Raw genomic sequence first — 12,206 nt, forward strand, 5'->3', positions numbered from 1 at the left:
GTACATAATATGTAGATGGCCCCTTGCATTTCTGGCAAGCACTGTCAAACACGACTCGCAAGTAAACAAGAAATTCTTAAATTCCCTCGAGCAATAAGGTTTAAAAAAAGGAGTCATGAGTAAGATGGCAGGAATTGTTTGCATTCCTTGCAATTTTGGTCCCTACACTCAGATACGAGCGACAGATAAGCACGCTATGAAAAAAAAAAAACGATCACTCTCAAACAAGCATCTCTGTTTCTTAAGGTGTGTATGCGTATTTGAAAATACAGTACAGTACCTGGAAAACATCACTTTTGTCCCACATCTGCTCCTGAAAAGAAAAGAGAAGGTTGAACTTCATGGAGAGAAATTTTGAAAGTACAAAGTACGGTGTAACCGGTTCAGGTTACACATGCAAACATCCAAACGAGTATTCTGCAAATCGTTTTGGTTCCATACCGAGTCAAAAAAACAACACATGAAAACAAAAACATGAACGAACCATTCTCACAAGGAAGTAGTGAACATACACTTTTGTTTGTTTCCTTCAAAGTATTTGCAAAAGTTTGACAACAATGGCTTGTTAAAAGTTTTGTAGCACATGGCCCTACTCCTGCAGAAGCATTGCATATGGGATGCTGCAATGTGTTCATCAACAGAGGTCAGATCTTCACAACTACTGTATGTGCAACTCATTCATCATGATCATCATATCTCTTCCTGGTTACTCCCTCCTCCGGTATGATAGACCTGAGCCTCGTCCTGGTGGTGGGGTTACTATTTTTATCAAAAACTCTCTTCCTCACTCGCCCTGCACTGCACTCTCTCCACCTCACCCCCAGGAGTACCTCTGGCTATGCCTTCCCCTTTGCTCCCACCTTTTGTTCATATGTGTTCTGTACCGTCCTCCAAACAGTGATGACTCCATTTACATTTCGCTGTCTGATAATATGGACCAACTTCTATCCACTTATGCCAACTCTCTCTTCCTCATATGTGGCGACTTCAATTGTCATCATGCCAGCTGCTGGGTGTGCGTACCTCTCTCACCAGCCATGGCACCTCAGCAAAGGACTTCTGCGACTCACTGGGACTGACACAAACTGTCAATTTCCCAACCCTGATCTCAGCCAATGGAGTATCTTCTCTTCTATACTTGGTTATGACAAACTTCCCTGCAAATGTCTGCTGCTCTTCTTCTGCTCCAATCGGCTCATCTGATCATGTGCTTTTTAAAGTGGACATCTCTCTGGCCATTCTCAGAGAGCCTCCTCAGCGTCGACGAGTCTGGCATTTCACTTAGACCGACTGGCACGTTCTTCAAGCAGCAATCAATCATCTGGACTGGTCTCCCATCCCTACCGCCTCTGACATCAACTCATCCTGGGAATTCTTCCAAAGTAAATTGCTCTCTCTCATGCACAGATTTATCCCATCTCGTCTTCAGTCGTCATACCCTTCCTCCCGTCCATGGTACACGGAATCTTATGGTGAGGCAGTTGCCCTGAAACAACTTGCCTTTGCCTCTTGGAAGACAAATCCAACTGAAGAAAATCTCATTTCCTTTCACAAAGCCCGGAACAAGTGTGTGTCCACCCTCAGGAGAGTCAGGAAACAATATCTCTCTATTCTCAAGACCGAACTCTCAAATCTGTCTCCCTCTTCCAAATCCTGGTGGCATCTGGTCAAATCTGTTTCTGGTGTTTGTTCCCCTTCCCCTTCCACCCCCCCCCCTCCCCCCTCTTTCCACAAAAATCTTTTGCTCAAGATCATCTACCATCTGCTTGGAAATCATCCAACATCACCACTTTACACAAAAAAGGTGCAAAAACAGATCCTTGCAACTACAGACCAATTAGCCTGCTCCCCAGTCATGAGCAAGGTCATGGAATCCATCATCACTTCTGATATTAAATCCTTCCTCTTCTCCAATGGCTTGATCTCTGATCATCAATTTGGATTCAGACCAGGTCACTCTACTCTGGACATGCTGCTTCTGCTGTCTCAACAATGGATGGAGGCCCTCAACGCCAAACAGGAAATCAGAGCCGTCTCCCTTGACATATCTCGTGCCAATATGTGTTTGATGTGCTAGCTCTTAAACGAGCCTCGATCTTGTATAGAAAAAAAAGAAAAGGCATCGAGGTACGCACACTCACCTCTAAGGTGTCTACCCTGGGTTTAAATCCAGACCCACCTATAAACTGTCATCCCAGTGTTTCATAGGCAGTATGATTAATCAATGTGCATGTTCACCATCGGATGGATCCCAAACAGGTATCCCATCTGCCTGGCATTATCTGGTGGACGTTAAAGACCCCACGGTGTCATTTACAAAGACTAGGCGAGCTATCGCCAGCACCCTGAACAAATTCCAAATTCCTGCTCTAACCTGCAGAGGGCACTGCATCAGCAACAGAGAGCTGCACCCTCGGCCAATGATGCCACTCACAGCCTTGTACTGCATACAAAATAAGTCATCGCCAAGGCAGGAATTTTGTAATCTGACTATCACTCTATCTGACGTCCGTAGGTGACGGCTGAATGCCAGACGCCAGGGTCCGGGATGATGGATTTAGTAAGATGGTGGTGCATTAAGATGGCGTTACGTTTGGGACGTCATTGCAATATTACGTCTAGCGCTGGGCTAGGCCTTTACGACAGTGCATTATACAGACTTGGCATTTAATATGGAATATTTTTTTTGTGGGGGTGAACTTACTTTTCAAGTTGACTTAGAACCAAAAGTTCATTGGAATTATGTTGAAATTATTTTAGATTTTGTTACTGTGACCTTTAAAATAAACAAAAACCACATTTGACATTTCGAAGCAAATAAATTGATCCTTGAAAGTGATGCAAACTGATATTGAACTCAATTCATGGACAGTACTGTGTTAAACGTCTGTACGTTTTCCAGAAGTATTTCTTTATTTTGCACATTAGCCAAAAAAAATTTCAACAGAAACAAAAGTTAAATTACAACTGGGATTACGGACAGTAAAATTACAGTTCAGTACTTTGTGTAACCCCCACGAGCATTCAGGAGAGCACGTACACGTCGAGGCATGCTGTTCACGAGATTTGCCAAGGTTTGGACATGAATCGCTTGCCATGCAGTGACAATATCCTGCTGCAATTCACGCACAGAGGTAGGCTGCTGGTCCAAGTTATCGATTTGACGTGTTAATTCTGCCCACAAGTTCTCTATCGGATTCATATCCGGGGACATGGCAGGCCACTCCATATGCTCTACACCATGGTCAGCAAGAAAGTGTTGGATCATGCGAGCACGATGAGGCCATGCATTGTCATCTTGGGAGACAAAGTTTCCTCGAAAGGCTGCACGGGCAAATGGAAGCAATGTTTCTTCCAGAATGGCCCTGTACTTGAACTGGTTCAGGTTTCCATTCAGAACAACCAGGTCAGTTTTGCCCCCTGCATGAAAAGCAGCCCAAACGGTCACCCCACCACCTCCAGCTTGGACTCTTGGCACTATGCAATCTTCGTTGTCGGCTTCATGCACTTGTCTGCGCACTCGGACATGGCCATCTTGACGATAGACCAGAAATCAAGACTCGTCACTGAAGATCACGTGATTCCAGTGTCCTGGCTGCCATTGATGGTGCTCTCTGGCCCACTGCAATCGGCGCTGGCGGTGTTGTCTTGTCAGGCGTGGCTTTCTCAGGGGACGTCTGGCACGATAGCCTGCTTGAACCAGTCGTTGGTTGACTAGCCTTCTGGATACAGGCACATTTGTCAGTTGCTGCCACTCAGCCCTAAGCCGATTAGCTGACTTGGTACGGCCATTGCGGACTAACCGGTGCAGCTGGCGATCATCCCTCCTTGTGGTTCTGCGGGGACGTCCTGGCCTCGATATTGGAGGAGGGACACCCCTCTGAGCATTTCGTTTCGGGATCTTTGACACCTGACCTTGAGTGATGCCATACTGCCGAGCAATAGCACACTGTTTCATGCCGGAATTTCGTAAAGCCACCACTCCATGACAAACAGCATTGTCGAGTTGACGGTCCATCTCCAGAGAAAGCGGCAATAACTTTTGTAGACGTGCAGCAGTTGTTTTCCACTAATACAGAACGCAACAACCCTTATATACCCGATTGTGAAGCCAATCGTCAAATGTACCTGTCCTTACATTTTGTCATGCCACCTGTGATATAATCCTGTTATTGACTTCTTGCTGCGAAAGACAATCAGTGACATGGTTCTTTCAACAAAGAAATCACCGAAGGGTAAAAGAAACTCACCAGATTGATATTTTGAGTTCAGAAAGGAAACCCAAGGCAAGAAAAAAAAAATTCCATATTAAATGCCAAGTCTGTATATTCATGACTCGATGAGAATTGCATTTCACAACTTGAAAAGAAAAATCAAACAGACGTCACATGTGATCTCTGGGAACGCAAAACGCATCAATAATATTGTTTTTTGGTGAATAGATGTACGTATTACTAAAACCAACACTTGGTTGTTAGCGGTAAACAAAATGTTTCTGCTATAAAACCAACTTTTCCTGTCGCAAAGAATTATAGACATTCGATGCAAAAACTCACAATCTGACAATGTAGAAGTACTCGGCTCCTTGCAATGTGTGTGCTGAGCAAACGTAGTTTTCATCAGCAACCAATCACGATGGCAAACAACCTCGGATCATCCCGCATACACACACATGATCTCTTCGACCCCAATTTCACAAGCACTCCCTTTTTCTGGGTTATTGGGATTTCCCCCATCTCCCTTAACTCTTTGCATTTGTTAGTTATCATTTGATTTGTTCTTTTTCCGTTCATTCCAATGCCCTTCCTCTCATTCCAGTGTTTCATTCACCTTGTGTGCAGCTCGTTCGTGTGTCCTTCTCCCCCTCCCCTTGATCTCACTCTCTCACTTCAACTCTGCTGTTGGTATTTCCCCCTTTCCATTTTGTTCCATTCCATTCTACTCGAGCTCCTCCACGAGCCTCAACCATGTATATAAAAAAAAGTCACGTGTCGTGATGGTTTCGCCATCCATCGTGATTGGTGACTAGCAAAAACTGCCGATCGACTTGGCAAAACAAAAGATACATTGTTCTCTCTATTCTCCCCAACACTCCTACTACTCCTCCTCCTCTCTAATTTTGCAGGACAATCCCCGCAGACATTTTGAATATTAAGCCTTTGGAGAATGAAAATAATTCCGAACTACTATTGAACTACACTTTCAACTTCTCTCCAAGTGTCTAGGAAATAAGATCATCATATATTGGTGTGCAAATGCTTCACCGGTCAACATACAATCACTGCAGCAGCTCACACGAGTCACAAGAAATCTATTTTTTTTTATTTTTTTTTTATTTTTTATTTTTTATTTTTTATTTTTATTTTTGTTTTGTTTTGTTTGTTTGTATACAATATCGAGGCTCGTGAAAGAGCGAACATTAATCACACAGAAAGACAAACCGACACATAAAACATATAACATAGGGAGCGGTAGACAAGATGGGGAGAGAGGGGGAAGGACACAAACACAACATTTGAGAGCAGGGACCGAGAGACATGGAGACATCGAGAGATCTGAGAGAGGGCGAGGGCTTTGGGGGGGGGGGGGGGGCGTGGGAAGGGGGCAGTGGGAGAGGTATAAAACATATGGACACTGCCAGGACTTCCAGGAAAGAAGTTGGAATTTCAAACAAGGTGGATCTGGGGTGAATTAGCGGGGGTAGAAAAGATCAAGGTTTTGGATGGGGGAAGATAAGAGATGGTGGTGAACAGCTGTTTTAAAGACCTGGAGGGAGGAGTGGGATTGAAGGGAGTGAGGGAGTTTGTTCCAGAGGCGGGAGAAAAGAGGAATGAAAGAGTGAAGGTGAGCGGAGAGCCGAGATTTCGGCAGTTTAACCATCAGAGGGTTGCTGGCAGATCTTGTGCGACCTGTAGGAATATTTGGGGGACAGAGCACAGAGAGAGCTGGGGGTGCAAGGCCGGAGAGGAGTCGGTAGAAGACAGAAAGACCACCTACCTGCCTGCGGTGAGTGAGTGAAAGGCCCTCAGAGATAGCTTCATCGCGGGAGATTGCAATAATTCTGAAAGCTTTGGTTTCAACAGCGTGAAGCCGAGCTCTTGCTCTCAAGTAGCAATAATCGGTCACACAAGATGGCCTGCATTTCATTTTGCATCAGTTTTGCATCAACTAGTTTTGTCTTGTTCATGAAGACAACGAAGCTAAAATAATCATTGAAACAGGTGCTGCTGAAAATGTTTAACAATCATTGTGATCAATGCAGACAGACCCTTATTTGGTGGCTTATGAAGCCCTGGCCCAGTGGCCTGTGGTGTGATTTGTATGCCTCATTCAACACATTTATTGATCTCAACGTCATATGATTTAACCAGTCACGAGAGGCTTTTATCAAAATTAAATGCACCTCAATATGTTGTGAGAACACTCTGCTTCACCAACCCAATCCAGAAAATAAAATCGTTTTTAAACTATAAAAGAAAAAGGTTGGTGTCATGCACGTGATATCGCAAATCCTCACCCTAATTTGCCATCGAAGGTGTTTCCTGGCATTTTCTCCTGGTGGCTGGAAATTCTCCCACTCCTCCTTGTACTCAAAATACCTGCCAGATAAGATAACCAAAGCAGTGCAGTACTTTTGTGAGACACACAAATTTACACGGTACCCCGGGGTATGAAAATAATAATTATGCACAACGGTTTATCGAAATATTAAATTTTTACCATCGCCAGAGGAGAGGGAATGGCATTTGGGTCCATTTGTGTCTTTGCACAGAAATGTTGCACAGAAATTAATATGTCTATTAATTAATATGGTAATATGTCTATCTTTGCACAGAAATTTATGTCTATTAATTATATACTATTGGTAATGATACATGATAATGATACTCCTTACTATAATTCATGGACCGGTGTTTGTTTCTTAGTTAGTCGTGCGAATACGCCTACAGTTCTAATCAGATGATCCAGGCTTGCTACATGGAATCAGCATGATCCCAATTAGGGTATAGGGGTGTTTCTATCTTTGCCAGTGGTTTGGGGGGATGTAATTTTCTATGCAAATGTGTATCGTGTAGTGCAGCCTCCAGGTAGGAGAGGGTATTACAAGTCCACACCATTTACAGTACAGTACAGTACAGTAATCCAGTGCAGTGAATGAAATGAATGAATGATCGTTTTAAGGCCATTTTCCCCGCTAGAGCGGGGGGTTAGCCTTGCGGGCCCCATGACACTCATGGTTCCCTGTTTGAGGCAATGTTTTTATGGACGGATGCCCTTCCTGACGCCAACCCTTGGTCACACTCTTACGATGTGCAGGAATACGGTGTACCTATTCTAAACCGGGGTACACACCGGGATCATTCATCCCAGCAAGCTGGTACTCAATTTGCCGACCTCTGAAGGATGACAGGCTGAGTCAACCCCACTGGCGTTAATTCAGCGATCGACCGGGATTCAAACCCAGGATCCTAGGATCCCAAGCCGGCACCCTAACCGCTAAGCCAACACCAGGCAGTGAGGTGTTTTGAATTACGCAGCAAGAGGTATGTTGGAGAGTTATTTTGAATTATACATTTGAATAAGGATAATAACATAACCCCTAATTCATTTAGTACACAAGTATTTTTGACTTCATTGTAGAGCCCTCGCAAAGCGGTTGAAGCACTCCAACGAAATGGGTGATAAGGAACAGCTGGCTTGACAAGCGTTAGCAAGCTGATCGCTTCAGGTTGAAATGGCCAAGGGATTTTAAAAACAGATCGCAGGCACAGTGGGGTGACACCCTCCCTGTCCCATGGAAGTATGAATGAAGTTATTTTATTTTATTTGGATACACAATCGAGGCTCGTGTAAGAGCTAACAAATTAAACACAAACAAGACCGGAAGACTAACAGCGGCGTAGCTGGGCTTGTAAAATATTATAAACCACAAACACGTATGATTATCTTTTTAAACAGTCGCTAATGCTGTTTATAACATCAAACAAAGATATTTGGAGGAATCCCGACATCCGTGAGGTAAGTTTTACTTACAGAACTGAGCGAAGATCTACTGTAATCGATATACCCCACAAGGGTTGGGTAAATAACATGACCCTTCCTGTTTCTTAAAGTGGCGTTTTTCGTAGCGGCCTTTTGAACCCCACCAATTAAGGTTTCGTTTTGAAAACCACCAATGAAACCCACTTTTCCTGCTGTTTAACACAAAACTGAAATGGAGAAAGACCGGGGTGTGCTCATCTACCAAGCAGCTAGCTAGCGCTTGAAAAGTCAGTCATTCCTTAACGGTTTTGAATGCAGTGCTTGCTCGAATGCTTAAACCACTTGCCGATCTCTCCACAAGAAACTTGGTAAATGAACACACACCCAATGTTCTTGAGAACGACCATATATCGACTGTAATCTATATACCCCAAAGAGGAATGACCGTTCCTGCCGCTCCCGTAGTGAGCGGGTGTACGAGTAAATAAAAATGTCGGTCGGTGGTCAGCCGTCGTATGACATCATAGACGTAATGATGTGGCATGACCGATGGACACAAAACTGCCGCTACTTTTATGTGTACAGTCACGTGAAAAAGTAAGTACACCCCACGTAAAGTTTTGACTTTTTCAACATATTTCAACATACAGCTATTTGATCTTCATTTCAACAATATTGATAGATGAAGGTGATATAATATAACAAATATCATGAAAAATTTACATTTTGTAGTCCATTGTATAATTTAAATAAACATAAATGCAAATTTTGCATGTGGAAAAATTAAGTACACCCTTGGCTCTAATAGGTGGTATTGCCCCCTTTGGCAGAAACAACCTCAAGTAGGCGTTTCTTATAACTGTCGACAAATCTCTGACATCGACTGGGAGAAATTTTTGCCCACTCCTCCATGCAGAATTACTTCAGCTGTGCGATGTTTGAGGGGTTTCTTGCATGCACATCTCGTTTCAAATTCCCCCCACAACATCTCGATGGGATTTAGATCCGGGCTTTGACTTGGCCATTCCAGAACCCTCCATTTCTTTCTTTTCAGCCATTCCTTGGTGGATTTACTGGTATGTTTAGGGGCATTGTCATGTTGCAAGGTTCACCCTCGGTTGAGCTTCACCCTTCTGACAGATGGCCTCACATTATCCTCAAGCACCCTCTGGTACAATGAAGAATTCATAGTGGATTCTATGATGGTGAGCTGCCCAGGCCCTGATGCAGCAAAGCTGCCCCAAACCATAATATTTCCACCACCATGCTTTACAGTTGGTATCAGGTTCTTGTGGTCAAATGCTGTGTTTGGTTTTCGCCAAACATGTCTTCTGGTACTGTGGCCAAATAGCTCTACCTTTGACTCATCTGTCCAGAGCACATTGTTCCAGAAGTGCTGGTCTTTGCCTTGGTGTTCATTGGCAAACTTTAGTCTTGCCCTGATATTCTCTGGACAGCAAAGGTTTCCTCCTGGCAAATCTCCCATGGAGATCAAATTTGTGCAGCCTCTTTCAAATGGTAGACTCGTGCACTTTGACATCAACAGTGGCAAGAGCTACCTGTAGGTCCGTGATGACATTCTGGGGTTCTTAGACTTCTTTCAGCATCTCGCGGTCTGCTCTCGGGCTGAACTTGCTGGGGCGGCCTGGCCTGAACAAGTTGGCAGTTGTTTGGAATCTTCTCCACTTGTAGATGATCTTCCGGACAGTCGAATGATTGATTTCAAATTGTTTGGAGATTTTTAAATCCCTTCCCAGACTCGTAGGCATCTATAACCTTCTTTCTGAAGGCCTCAGAGAGCTCTTTTGATCTAGGCATGGTGACGCTGCACACTTCAACAACAAAGAGCAAACCAAACTAAATGTCTGAGGTTTAAATAAGACAGGTTCCTCCAAGATCCTCTCTAACGATGTTCTAATCATTTGCACCTGAGCTGGTGCACCTGATTCTAATTTTAGGTATTTGAAGCAGTGATAAATGTAGGGGTGTACTTTCTTTTTCCACATGCGAAATTTGCATTTATGTTCATTTAAATTATACAATGGACAACAAAATGTAAATGTTTCATGATATTTGTTATATTACAGACTTGGCATTTAATATGGAATATTTTTTTGGTGGGGGTGAACTTACTTTTCAAGATGACTTAGAACCAAAAGTTCATTGGAATTATGTTGAGATTATTCTAGATTTTGTTAATGTGACCTTTAAAAGAAACAAAAACCACATTTGACATTTCGAAGCAAATAGATTGATCCTTCAAAGTGATGTAAACTGATATCGAACTCAATTCACGGACAGTACTGTGTTAAACTTCTGTACGTTTTCCAGAAGTATCTCTTTATTTTGCACATTAGCCAAATTATTTTTCAACAAAAACAAAAGCTAAATTATGACTGGGATTACGGACAGTAAAATTACAGTTCAGTACTTCGTGTAACCCCCACGAGCATACAGGAGAGCAAGAACACGTCGAGGCATGCTGTTCACGAGATTTGCCAAGGTTTGGACAGGAATCGCTTGCCATGCAGTAACAATAGTCTGCTGCAATTCACGCACAGAGGTAGGCTGCTGGTCCAAGTTGTCGATTTGACGCGTTAATTCTGCCCACGAGTTCTCTATCAGATTCATATCCGGGGACATGGCAGGCCACTCCATATGCTCTACACCACGGTCAGCAAGAAAGTGTTGGATCATGCGAGCACGATGAGGCCGTGCATTGTCATCTTGGAAGACAAAGTTTCCTCGAAAGGCTGCACGAGCAAATGGAAGCAATGTTTCTTCCAGAATGGCCCTGTACTTGAACTGGTTCAGGTTTCCATTCAGAACAACCAGGTCAGTTTTGCCCCCTGCATGAAAAGCATCCCAAACGGTCACCCCACCACCTCCAGCTTGGACTCTTGGCACTATACAATCTTCGTTGTGGGCTTTATGCACTTGTCTGCGCACTCGGACGCGGCCATCTTGACGATAGACCAGAAATCTAGACTCGTCACTGAAGGTCACGTGATTCCAGTGTCCTGGCTGCCATTGACGGTGCTCTCTGGCCCACTGAAATCGGCGCTGGCTGTGTTGTCTGGTCAGGCGTGGCTTTCTCAGGGGACGCTTGGCACGATAACCTGCTTGAACCAGTCGTTGGTTGACTAGCCTACTGGATACAGGCACATTTGTCAGTTGCTGCCACTCAGCCCTACGTCCTGGCCTCGGTATTGGAGTAGGGACACCCCTCTGAGCATTTCGTTTCAGGATCTTTGACACCTGACCTTGAGTGATGCCATACTGCCGAGCAATAGCACGCTGTTTCATGCCAGAATTTCGTAAAGCCATCACTCCATGACAAACAGCATTGTCAAGTTGACGGACCATCTCCAGAGGAAGCGGCAAAAACTTTTGTAGACGTGCAGCAGTTGTTTTCCACTAATACAGAACGCAACAACCCTTATATACCCGATTGTGAAGCCAATCGTCAAATGTACCTGTCCTTACATTTTGTCACGCCACCTGTGATATAATCCTGTTATTGACTTCTTGCTGCGAAAGACAATCAGTGATATGGTTCTTTCAACAAAGACATCACCGAAGGGTAAAATAAACTCACCAGATTGATATACTGAGTTCAGAAAGTAAACCCAAGTCAAGAAAAAATATATATTCCATATTAAATGCCAAGTCTGTATATCACCTTTATCTATCAATATTGTTGAAATGAAGATCAAATAGCTGTATGTTGAAATATGTTGAAAAAGTCAAAACTTTACATGGGGTGTACTTATTTTTACACGTGACTGTACATACATACATAGTACATTAGTACATACAGGCGGAGAAACACTGTTCTAGACTGCTTTGCCCTATGGACTACGCCGTAAAAACATAAACGGACACATAAAACATACAATAAAGGGAGCGGGAGACAAGAGGGGGAGAGAGAGGGAAGCACAACAGTAGAGAACAAGGACATTGAGAGATCTGTCGAAGGGAGAGGGCTGGGGCAGGGGAGTAGGGAAGAGGGGTACACGGTATAAAGCAAATGAACACTATTTTGAATTTCAGGAAAAAAGTTGGAGATTGAAAGAGGTGGATTGGGGTGTTTTAACGGGGGTAGAAAAGATCAAGCTTTTGGATGGGGGAAGATAAGAGATGGTGGTGAACAGCTGTTTTAAAGACCTGGAGGGAGGAGTGGGATATTGAGACGGGAGAAAAAAAAGAAGAAAAGGCAGGTT

General features: G+C 43.8%; 1 protein-coding gene across 10 annotated transcripts in view; it reads right to left on the minus strand.

The window, feature by feature from the left end:
• The window catches only part of HYLS1 (HYLS1 centriolar and ciliogenesis associated), an 83,614-nt gene that overhangs the window by 3,692 nt on the left and 67,716 nt on the right, over positions 1-12,206 (minus strand). For 7 of the 10 annotated variants that reach the window (XM_078786373.1, XM_078786375.1, XM_068130120.2 and 4 more), the window contains 2 exons: positions 6,518-6,599; positions 281-313 (listed from right to left, as the gene is read on the minus strand). In XM_078786373.1, coding sequence (XP_078642499.1) covers positions 281-313; positions 6,518-6,599 — 115 coding nt within the window. The remainder of the gene's footprint in view (positions 1-280; positions 314-6,517; positions 6,600-12,206) is intronic. The other 3 variants (XM_078786374.1, XM_078786376.1, XM_078786378.1) reach the window with 1 other exon arrangement.

Source organism: Myxine glutinosa, chromosome 11 (assembly GCF_964187855.1).
Source record: "Myxine glutinosa chromosome 11, kmMyxGlut1.1, whole genome shotgun sequence".
Taxonomy (NCBI): domain Eukaryota; kingdom Metazoa; phylum Chordata; class Myxini; order Myxiniformes; family Myxinidae; genus Myxine; species Myxine glutinosa.